A 12389-nucleotide genomic window follows, 5' to 3' on the forward strand; every position below is an offset into this window, starting at 1 on the left:
CCTCATTCCTGACTTTTCCGTGGTCTTTTTCATTATTTTGACAATAAACCAAACAGCAAACCTAATGTCATCCCTGAATATTAAACATCATTTCAACCTGTCCAAGTTCAGCTGTGAACTAAACCTCAGCAGTGGTGAGTCAGTGTTGTTCCATTTCTCCCAGAGGCTCCAAATCCAAGAAACAAAAGCAGTGACAGATTCCCAGACAGCGTGAGTCAGAGCCCAGAGGTTTTTATGTACAGATTACAGGTAATACAGAGAGTAGATTAAGAGGTTACAGCACTACTCAGTGGCTAATGTTCTGAACTATAACAACATTCAAGTTGATAAGTAATACTGTACAGTTATAAAAGAACCACGTACCGTAGTGTAAGTAGCATTAGATGTACTCTGATCTACAATGTCCACACAGTTGGAGTTTAAAGGGATGCAACATTTTCCATTATAATGCCATTGTTCTTTCTGGCATTTAGAAGTTTATACAGAATGTAAGTTAATTTTTAATATAATTCAGGCTCAAATATTGAATTTAGTGCTAATTTCATGGAAAAATTCAGTTTTCAGTTTTAAAAATAATGACTTACAATTTCTATTTGCATGTTTTGACTTTGGTGTTTACAGTTTGAGTTTATTCGTGTCTTTTTACAATTATATACACAAAATATACTCAATCATTAAATTCCATTTACTAACAAAGAGCAAAGAGGCTCAAAATGAAGACTATTGTAAATCCTTACACTACCAGTGTCAGAAACAGTAAAGCATGAGATTGAATTAATACTTAGTATATGCATGCAACTTCTACTGACTAAAATAGGCTAAATGTAGTTAACGAATATAAGGTTCAATTCAACATATTTAAACCCTTTATAGACAAAATTTTAAGCAATTCCAGTAGCAAAGCAATAAGACTTTAACAATGAAACTGTAAAGAAACAGCTTTTTAAAAAATTGTTTCAAGTACACTGATTTCAACTATTTGCAATTCCACCTAATTTTGATGCAAAATACAAAGTTTACCAACACTTTAATGATTAAAACTCATGAGCTACTTTTTAATCATGTATATAAATCTTAAAAACAGTCAGAGATGTTATTGAGTTTAATGGGAATAAGTAAGTCACATTCAATATTATTCAATCGATTTAAATTTCTTGAAAAAAGTTCTAAAATTATTCAAGTAAAACTAATGAAATTTTAGTTAAAATCTGAATAATCTCATGCAAAACATTTATCTACTATTATTTTCAAAGTTGAATTAGTTGAAATTATTTTTTCTTATATTAAGCATTTAGTTGCATTGGGTGCTTTTGTTTTCTTTAACTAAAAATTCCATCTTTAAATCTGATGAATAACATTAAGTGTCACTTTGTTGCTTTATCTTTGGCCATATTCTTACGCTGTGAAAATCTCTAACATCCCTTTAAACTCCATCAACAGTCAACAGTAATAAAATACAGGACATGAACCACCACGTATAGTGTAAATTCACAATACTACGTCAGAGGCAGTGTGTGTTGTTGTAGCCACTGCTGCAGAGGGCGTAGAGACTGGGATCAACGCACTTTCATTTCAGTCAGTTCCAAAAAAGAATAACCAGGTACGACAGTGTTAGTGATGTACAGTAATCTGCCATGAAGAGCTTGAAACTGACCAGATTCCTGAAGTTGACTGAAGGGAAGCCTGGGTTGACTGTGGTCCCCGGAGGCGCGTTGGACACATAGACAAAGAGATGTAGGTCCAGAGTTGCTGGATTGTATCGCAAGTAAAGGAATAAATAAAAAATAATCTGATACATAGAAAAAGAACAGTCCTCAAAGTCTCTCTTATTTATTGTCTGACAACAATCCGATCCCAACTCTCCCGGTTTTAGCAGCAAGATATCAGAGTTTGTGGTCTGTGGATTAAAATGTAACTTCCCACATCAGGTTTAATAGCACTTTATCATGTACTGTACAATGTTCATCCATTCACACAGAGATCAGCTTAGATGTATGTTCTTCATCACTGGCATTACTGTCGAAACCTCAGATCTCCAAAACAAGTCAAAATCCCAGGAACTGAAAATAACACCCTGTTTGGTTTTTATTAGTTTCGCACTTATTCTAAAAAAATAATTCTCTAAATCACTGCTCCGTCACAAAGATAAGGCAGTTTAAACAGGTCTAGCTTTAGAGATGTGTCTGCTTGTTTGACATGAAAAAACCTTGGATATTAAATTTGGTGGAAAGGACACAAGTGTGGATAAATTTGGATCTTTCTCAAACTTAAAGTTAACTTTAATTCCTTCCAGCTCCTGATAAGTTGATCATTTAGAGATAGTGAGGTTTGTATCCCAAACAGAGAGCTTTCCTGCTAATCGACAAGCGGCTGATAGCTGCTAAACACATCAAAACATGTAAAAACTGTATAAAAATAAAGTTATTATTACTTTAATTCACCAAAATAACTTACTCACTGGATAACATAATTTACAACTGCACATCAATGAGATGACCGCACCATTGTGACAAAAATTATTTCACATTTTTGGTATAAAGCAACAAATAACAGGGCAACGTTAACTACTTTACTGAGTGTAGCCTCAACTCTAAACAAAAGTAGCACAAATTGCTTATATATTATTATTATATTATTATTAGTATTGGCCATTTAAGTGCATTTTTTTATGGCCCTCTGCTGAAAATATTCAACAATATTCAAATATTAATTTTAACTATGGTGATCAAAGTCAATTACCTCCAACTTTAGGCTGTTAGTCTTTCTGAATAGTTCTATTTTTGATGTGTCTCTATTGTGCAAATCGAACAGTTATTTCATCAACACTTGGGAACTAAAACTCCAGCACCTCTTTTCATTGTTAGCATCATTTTTTAGCAATGTGTTAAGAAAAATATTGCAAAAGTTGCTTGTACTAGCATGAGCTCATAGGTCAACGTCATGTCAACATTAAAGCATCAGAAGTAAACAACTAAAGCTAAGATTTGCCTCTACAGGAGCCGCTGCACCACAACAACTAGCATCGGGTTTTTATAGCAGAAGCTTATTTAATGAGCCATTGGTGTGTTAGCTATTAGCATGTGTCGTATGGCTAAAGTTAACCACATCTGTGAGGTTAGCACTCCACACATTACCAGGCAGTGTTTTAATATCTCTGGTTAAAACTATATTATACAAATAAATGCAGTTTACAGTCCTGATTCAAAAATATTGAAAGTGATTTAGCTTTTATAATATGAGGCCAAACACCTTCCTTCCTAAATTAAGAAGAGGACAAAAAAGGAGGAAGAATTGGGCTGTAAATGTATGTTTTGTTTCATACCATACATTTGCATTTACATTTATCTCTTCATCCTGTGTCTTGATGCTTTGTACTTGCACAGTCTTGTCTAACACAACCCTTTTTAAATCACTGGCTGATAAGTCATGAACTTCTGAGGATTGGTTCAACAACTGATGCATTCTTCAGCTAGAGAACAGTGGGAGAAAGCAATGATCATCCTGGTGATATTAAAATGGAACTGGTCATTGAAATTGCTCATGGTAATAAGATGATTTTTGATGAATGATTTATTTGGTATCCCTTCTTATGTATTTACCCAGAGGAAAGTTTTAAAAAAGTATGCTCTGTTTATCTTTGGAAGACTAGTTTCTCATCTTTCTCCTTAAATTCACTGGGAGCAAAAATAATATTAACATGAGAATATCTACATTTTAAAACACAAAGTTGCTTAAATTCACTTTCAATGATTATTTAACAGTTCGCTGTCAAATTAATAATTATGTTGCTGACATGTTGCTTAGTCAGCGACGTTGGAACATTGAGCACAGTACACACCAGACCAGCAAAGGGCAAAATAATATTTTAAGATGTAGGTTTCTTATGGGGATAAGAAAATAGTGTTGATGTTAACTATGTGTCCCCTGTGTGATATGGGTATGTATCATTAAAAAAACATTACATTGTGCAAAACTTGACCAAAGTCCCAGAAAATTTTAAGTGGATTTTCTGACTGGCAGGAGTTCAGATTACATATGTATTTACAGTATTTCATTTTCACTTAGTTTGGGATCAGGTCTATGTGGAAAAACATTGCTAATAAAATGAAATATCAGCAACTCTTGGCTAGTTTCACTGTGTCAAATTGGCCCTCAAAGTAAATCAGGCTAGAGAGAAAAGTATGTGAACTGGTAATGTAAGGAGTGCTGAGGCCATAAATGGTACCAAGCTGGAGAAGTTTGTAAAGTAGCTAAACCAAATCAGCGAACAGTCATTTTCCAATAGTCTTTCATATGAGAACACCATGTTACAAAATATCTGTATTATCTATAAGACACAGAAACACAACAGTGTCACTTAAACATGTACCATCATTTTATCATCTATGTCTCCATGAAAGAAAAGAGGTAACAGGACAGTCTGTTTGGTTATAAACGACAAGATCCAATAATCATCTGAGAAAAATGAAGTCTCTCATCTCAGTTCATCTGAAGAATCAATCTCTGATGACAAAGCAGAAAGAGCAAAAGAAGAATTCCAATACATTCCATTTGGAGATCTTTTCCTTTGCCTTCGTCAAGCTTCACTCACTGTAGTCCTCATGTTGTCCACCAAACTCAAAAACCTCCAGATTTCCATAACCTCAGAGAACTCACAGAACTCAGAGATCATACCTGCTAAGGACACACTATGTAAGCAGACTTCCAGCTCAGAGCTGAAGAACCAGTGGTGATGCTCCCTCATTGTCCGGTTTCTGCAGAGAGGCGGGCCTCGTACAGACTCAAGGCGTGATGGACAAACTCATACTGCTCACCTGTCTGGATCATACCTCCTCTGCACACAAACAGAAATATCATTAGTTTTTCTGATAATGAAGTTATCCTACTGTATGCAGGATGTGAGCATGGGAAATTCTTTGATATGGACACATCCACATTTAATTAAACTTTGCTGTGTCCAGACTAGGAGCAATGTAAAATCAAATGTGTTGAAATCATACAGTAGCTTCCAGGGATGAAAAATGAAGCCAATGGCAAAGCATTTATTGAAGTAAGTACATGTGAGCCGTAGAGCACCATGTTAAAATATGCAGGTTTACAGTACAAGTAAACCTCTTTACAAAAAAACAATTTGGTCTCTATAGTAATTTTTTCTGTCCATGTCAACTGTATGAGAAGTGAATGACACTTTTTATAGCCTGTTTTTAGCTTTATTGTCCCTGAAGAGAAAGACAAGATTTATCTTCGGTGTCTAGAGCTCCTTGTTCTTGAAAACAGTGCATGGATTTGTAATTTTTCTACCACTTATTTGTTTGAAGTATAATAAGATATGAGTCCCGCTGTGAGCGACAGATCAGTGTTGTCTGTGTCTCCTGATTGAGCTTTGTCAGAACTGTGGATAAATCATACCCGTTTTCCTAACAGACAGCCTTACTGTAGTTGTGATTGTGGTTACACTGACAAGTCGTGCAAATGTTTCATGAAGTTTTGTGGTGTTTAATATAAATGTGTGTAGTAGTGTGTGCAGTGGTTTCAGTAAGGTAGCTGCTCTATTCCCAGCTCCACCATTTCATCCAAATATGGTCATTTCTGGTTCCAAAAATCACAGATGGTGACAGACACAAGGCTTGATGCCCATTTCTTTTATAAACTATCTGAAACACTTTGATTAAAATATAATTTACATCAGGGAAAGGCAGGAGTTGACAGTGTGTGACCTTCAATTTATTGTCCAGTAATGAGTTTTTTAATCTACCTTCTTTTAGCTATGACTTGGATTTTTATATTAAATGGGGAGAATACACATAATGTCTCAATCTTGTGCTTACAACATTTTGTGCATATTTTAAAACAGCTATGATTAAGCTTAGAAGTAAAACAATGGAATGATTGCACAGAAATACAACACCCACAATTGGGAGTCAAGTTGTCAAGTGTTTTTTTGTGTTACCTGTCAGCTCGAAGCTGGCAGGTGATGCTCAGCACATCCACCACTCCCTCCAGCTGCAGCTGTCGACAGCCTATCGTTGTGGCGATGAAACAACCTGTCCGTCCAATCCCAGCACTGCAAACAAAGGACAGTGGGTAATAGAGTTCTTTATAGTATAAAATGAAGATGCGCTCTGTCTGTGGTTGTTTGTACCTGCAGTGGACTATAACTGGACCCATAGAGGCAGCTGACCGTCTGTCTGTCTCAACATCCGTCATCAGCTGCAGCAGCGGCATCGCAGAGTCTGGGGTTTTGTGGTCAGGCCACGATGTGTACCAGTAATGCTGCAGCATACGAGTTTGATTCCCACACTGTGAAAATATAAGCTCCAACTTTAGACAAATAGCTTTCTTTGCTCCATGACACACAAATATCAGATTAAGTTTCTAAAAAGTGCTGTCACCTTCAATGTGAGGCTGCGAGTGGTGTAGTGTTCACACTCTCTGATGCTGTTAACCAGCACCTCAACCTTCCCATAGATTCCCCTCTTCTCCGGCCAATACAGAACACACTTCTGCAGACACAGAGTTAAACGGTTTACAGATCCACTGCTTAATGACGCTTTACTTGTACAGGTATATGAACTATGGATGTATGCGAAATTAAATTACTGTAAAACTGTCACCATTATCCTAATCCTACAGACAGATTTCATGTATTTAAGTCCACTTATTGCTTTTTTTTTTTGTCAGGGACAGTGGTCATTAATCCAAACTTAAAAAGCTGTAATGAGCCAGAGTTAACCAACAGGGCTAATATTCATCTGCGGTCCCTGGTTTGATGTTAACCCGTAAAACAGAAATAAGGAAAAAGATTAAAATATAAATAAATAAATATAAATCTTTGGTAAAACATTCATTCATTTATCTTCTGAACCACTTCATCCTCGAGAGGGTCACAGGGGTCCTGTGGTCTATTGCTATTCACAATTATCTTACATGATACTCTAGCAAATTTTATCTTCCTTAATGCCAGACTTCTGTCAGTCAGTATTCTCTAAAATATCGTGGATCACATCTTTGGAATAATCTATATCCTGAACTTCAATCAACATCTTCTTTATCCTTATTTAAAACACAAAAGGACTCTAATTTATGAAAAACTGTAGTGTTTTATATCATTAGATTTTTTATTTTATTCATTCATTTTCTGATCCCGCTTTATCCTCACTAGGGTCACGGGGGTCACTTGGAGCCTATCCCAGCTACATAGGGGCGAAGGCGGGGTACACCCAGGACAAGTCGCCAGTTCATCGCAGGGCTGACATGTAGAGACAAACAATCACTCTCACATTCACACCTTTGGGCAATTTAGATTAACCAATTAACCTATTAGTGCATGTCTTTGGAAGCATGGGAGGAAGCTGGAGTACCCGGAGAGAACCCACGCAGACACGGGGAGAACATGCAAACTCCACACAGAAAGGTCCCACCCCCATCGACTGGTGTTGGAATCGAACCCAGGACCTTCTTGCTGTGAGGCACGAGTGCTAACCACTGCACCGCCCATATTTTATTTTATTTTAATTATATCGAATTTGTATTCTTTTTCTCTTTTTTGTGTGTTTTGTTTATTTACATGGGGAGGTCTTTATATAAGCCTTTTTGGCTTCTAACCTCTCCTGCACAATAGTGTTACTTGCATAATTTTTTTTTTCTTATTGTTGTTTGTGATATGCAAATAAATAAATAAATAAATATTCCTGCTACATTTCAGGTGAAGGCGAGGTACATCCTGGACGTGTCGCCAGTTCATTGCAGGGATGACATATAGAGATGAACAACCAAACACTCTGACATTTTAACCTACGGGCAATTTAATTAACCAGTTAACCTATCAGTGCATGTCTTTGGATGGTGGGAGGAAACCGGAGTACCCCGAGAGAACCCACGCAAACAAGGGGAGAACATGCAAACTGCACACAGAAAGGTGTTTAAAGAAGGGAGCATATTAAGTGAAATGATGTTTTGTGACTGGTAATAAGTACTGGTAATAACTTTAATGGATACGTTTCATACACTTCATTAGATCCCATTACCTCGTTCTTCTCCTTTAGTTTGGTGATCATGACGATGACCGGTGACTCCTCCTGCCAGGCCATCTGCCAGAAGTCGTTCACTGTGTTCACCATGGGACCCTGAGTGGCGATGTATGCCTTGTCATCACCGAGGTAACCCTGGGACAGGAGCCAATCACACAGCAGCATGAGTAGTGAGGTGGAAGGTAGAACCAACACAGTTCACATGAGGAGAAACAACTGAAGGGTTCTTTAATCCAACAGTAAGTGGAGAGTGTTGACATGTTTGACCTTATGTTTTCAAGATTGTATCAAGATGTATCAACTAGTTTCTTGACTCAAAGGGGACTTTATACACACAAGTCAAAGAAAATACACCTTGTAGATACTGTTACCTATAAATATTGTACTGCAAAAATAGCACTAAACAAGTTGTTATTAATTCACTCAGTCTACAGTATGTTGTGTATTAAATCCTTATCCACAGAATTTGACTTCATGAACATACTAACACTCAGTTCTTGTAGGCAGGATGAATACCTCCTCTGATCTCTCATGAGGTCTGACAGTTTAAACCGCTCCAGTGGAGCTTCCTCACAGGAAGAAAGCCCATTGTACTAGAGCCTGAGAGCGACATTACAACCTTCTGCAGTAATATACTTTCACTACATGTGCATATATGGCAGTCTTCGTGAAAAGCAGTTTACATTTGTAACCACTGAAGTCAGGACCTGATCTACAGAGTGAAGACATTATGTCTTGTTCACATGGATCTGTTTGACGGTTCAAGCTTGATTTTGGGATTAGGGGTAGAATAAGTGTCCTCTCATGATTATTTAGTGCAAATATGTTGATGAGGAAACCAATGAAAATGCTGCTGTTCTTTAATTGTGTTGTTCTTTTATTGTTCTATTTGTATGTTTAATTGAGATTTTTTAGTTACCTGCTTATGTATGCCAATTACAATATTACCTATGATCTGTTACAATACAGATGTTCATTAATGTACATTGTCCCTACCAGATAAACTAATAAAGGAATGAAAATGTATTTGCAAAACAAAAAGACCTGGTTCGTATCATAAGTACATTTTAATACAGGATAAAAACACTTTTTGGGCAATCAGACTGCTAAATGCTTTAAGTGAGGCCCATGGACAGTCTATACTGTCCCTGATCCTGTGCAATATAAATATGTGTGTGCAAAGTGTCTGAATTGTGGATTTTTTAGAATGTTTTATTGACTCGCAGATTTTAGTGGATGTTTTATTTATCGCTTTTCAACATTTTATTTATTCTTTTATTTGTATTTTTTCCCCTTTTGCACTGAAGAGGGTAAGCTCTACCCAGTTCCATATAGATATTGTATAATTCTATTCTATTCTATTCTATTCTATTCTATTCTATTCTATTCTATTCTATTCTAATTTAACAGATGCAGTAAGTCATGATAATTAACAATTAACTTCCTCACAGTAAATTTGTTATTGTTCTCAAAACAAGTTCTTGTACAACTGTCCACTAGTTAAAAGAGCTGTTAATACCTACCCGTACGTAGTTAGCATTGATGTAGGAGCTGAGCAGGTCGTTGCAGCTCTTGGATTTAAGGATTACCCTGGAATGAGGATCTGAAGGGAGAAGAATTTAATAGAGGGGGTAAAATGGACAGGTTTAACAAAGAGAAGAGAAAAAAAGATTATCTGACTTCTACATCATACATACAAATGCATAAACATAAACATCTGCTGATGACTGACACTAACAGTGTTGATATTGTACAGGAAATCACAAAGAGTTTTTTTTAAGTCATGTCACTGTTACAGCTAGAATAAAATCATAGGAGTTTGGATGGAGTACAGGGGCAGACATCATCTCAATCATCAAACCGATCTTTTCTTCGCCTGTGCTTTAACTCTTACAGTAGTTTTAGTACCCCCTACAGGCAGGACTGTCTGCTCCTTTAAATAGATAAAACAAGACAAGACAAGACAAGACAAGATAAGATAAGATAAGATAAGATAAGATAAGATAAGACAAGATTTATTCACATGATACAATGCACAGCGAAATGTATTTGTTTCTTTTTACCTGCGGTCAATAGTATAATAGAAATTACTCAGGATAAAAAATATAGAAATATGAATGTATATCTAAAAAACGCAAACTTAAACTCAGCCCTGACATTAAATCTATCTATACTTGTTACAGTTACCTTATTGTGTAGACTCTCTAGGGCTCTGCCTTTAAGGTTCTTTTGCCCCTGTCAAAGACTTGTCCTAATATGTGATTTAGTTTCGCCTCAAAGCTTTTCAGAAACGCTTGAGAAAAGGCTGAAGCTGAAACACAGGATGGAGCTTGATTGACAGCAGCTCTAGGTGAGCATTCCTTTCCCTTGATTGGTGGGAAGGAAGGAAGGAAACGCTCCTCGCCCTCCTTCTCCCTGGTTGTATCGATAACCCCGCCCATTCTTCAAAACACGTATGTAGGGCACAAAAATCCAAAACCTTACATATGTGTGTGTTACATAATGTTATTGTCAGGCTATGTGCTTATTGGCCATGTATGACCTGAGGAAAACATGTAAGTATTCAAGTTTGTGCATCTGTGTGTTAAGGGAAGAGGGAAGTGTGATTTTCACTGTCCTTGGATGTTTTGGCCCTTGACCTTAAGCCCCTCCCACTCAATAAAATAACTTCCTAGTTCAGCAAGAAATGAGACGTGATGATTGTTTTGGAACAATTACTATCCCCTAACAACCGTTTATTGCCTAAACACACATAAACACACACAGGTTTGGTCATGAGGAGGCATGTGCTGCACTGTGCCTTGCTCATAGACTCTTTGGCACAAACAGATATATTTCCATGTAGACTTTATTCTCCATTTGATGCAAACCACATGCACACACAGTACTCACTGGGCAGTATGGTCTTGTATCTGTTCTTGGTCCCATGGTTTGGAATATCCAGCTCCTTGGGATCAATAAAGTTCATGGGAATTTCCTGGAATCACAGAACAGACACTGACCATTAAATTGTGAAGACAAATCTGACACGTGACAAGTACCTGCTTCATTTCACTAGGAAAGCCATGAACACTATTTAACAATGGACACCACAGCGCTGTTGTAAAGTTTACAACAGCGCTGTGGTGTCCATTGTTAAATATGTTTACAATGTTTACATGTTTACAATGTAAACATGGAGCCAAAATCCAGTTATGGAAGCTGCTGTGTCCTAGTGACTCATTTATGAGGCCATACTCTGCATGGTAGAGGTGTGGGGATGTGGGGATTTTCAGACACATATCTCATGAATACTTGACAGTTATTAGTCATTACAGCTGTCCTCATCAAATCATCAAAGTAAAAACACTCTGATCAGAAAGATGATTGGAACACAATTCAGTCTCATGAATTCTAATAAAAAATTACCTTTGGGAAAAAATTATAGCACGTGTCCTTGGGATTTTTGGTTTGATTCACTGAGTAACATAGAGGTGGATGGATTTAAGGTTGTGGAATATAGTAATGTTGACCTCTGCTCACCTCTGTGTGACAACTACCTCTACGTGTGTTCCTGGACTTATGCAGACACACAAACAGTGACAGGTCACTATGGTGGTTTACCACAGACCCCCAGATCATAAAACAGTAAATAACAGTGAGTCATAAGCTAAATCACTATAGTTTTAATTAATCTGATAGTAGAGAATGAGTTAACAAACATCTATTAATATGAAAATCTCAATATCTAAATTAGAAGTAATAATTCATACAATGAAATGTGCTTATTACTTACAGCAAACTCAGCATGCAACTTGTGTGTGTTGTTGATGATGTCGCGAAGCTGCTGTCGTGTCAGTACACGTCCGGCGGACAACAGGTACTCCCGGGCTGCTGCCTCCCTGGGAGTTACCACGGCAACACTGAGAGGCTCCACAGAGCCCAGTGCCGACATGTCCAACACCAGAGAGACATTAGAGCCACGTCTGCAGAGGGATGGAGGGGGTGAAATTAATAACATATAATGAAAGGGGGATGGAAGTAACTCACAAAATAAATATCATTATCATCCATTACAGTTACTGAGAAAAATATGTACTCAAACTGAAGTTTCCACAAAAACAAAGTAATGATAATGATTCATAATGACTTCCTGTTATGTTCAGTCCTTAAATACACCCCTAAGCCTCAATCTGAGCACTTGCACCGACTGAAGCAAATTTGATGAAATTTCCAGAGGATTTTATTTTGCTTTCTGGAAGACGATGGCCAAAGTTACTGCATCCCCCCCCCCCCCCCCCAGGTTTAATGGGACCTCAGCTGAGTTAAGGGCCAGAGAATGCAGAGGAATTAACTGGCATTTCCATTTTATCCTTCAAC

General features: G+C 37.2%; 1 protein-coding gene across 1 annotated transcript in view; it reads right to left on the reverse strand.

Moving 5' to 3' along the window:
- Window positions 1-211: 211 nt before the first annotated feature.
- The window catches only part of ptprr (protein tyrosine phosphatase receptor type R), a 55616-nt gene continuing 43438 nt past the window's right edge, over window positions 212-12389 (reverse strand). Inside the window, exons 9-16 of the mRNA XM_030149300.1 lie at window positions 11806-11995; window positions 10923-11007; window positions 9554-9633; window positions 8028-8165; window positions 6393-6503; window positions 6143-6300; window positions 5951-6064; window positions 212-4834 (exon numbers count right to left, since the gene is read on the reverse strand). Coding sequence (XP_030005160.1) covers window positions 4741-4834; window positions 5951-6064; window positions 6143-6300; window positions 6393-6503; window positions 8028-8165; window positions 9554-9633; window positions 10923-11007; window positions 11806-11995 — 970 coding nt within the window. The 3' untranslated portion in view covers window positions 212-4740. The remainder of the gene's footprint in view (window positions 4835-5950; window positions 6065-6142; window positions 6301-6392; window positions 6504-8027; window positions 8166-9553; window positions 9634-10922; window positions 11008-11805; window positions 11996-12389) is intronic.

Source organism: Sphaeramia orbicularis, chromosome 12 (assembly GCF_902148855.1).
Source record: "Sphaeramia orbicularis chromosome 12, fSphaOr1.1, whole genome shotgun sequence".
Classification (NCBI taxonomy): domain Eukaryota; kingdom Metazoa; phylum Chordata; class Actinopteri; order Kurtiformes; family Apogonidae; genus Sphaeramia; species Sphaeramia orbicularis.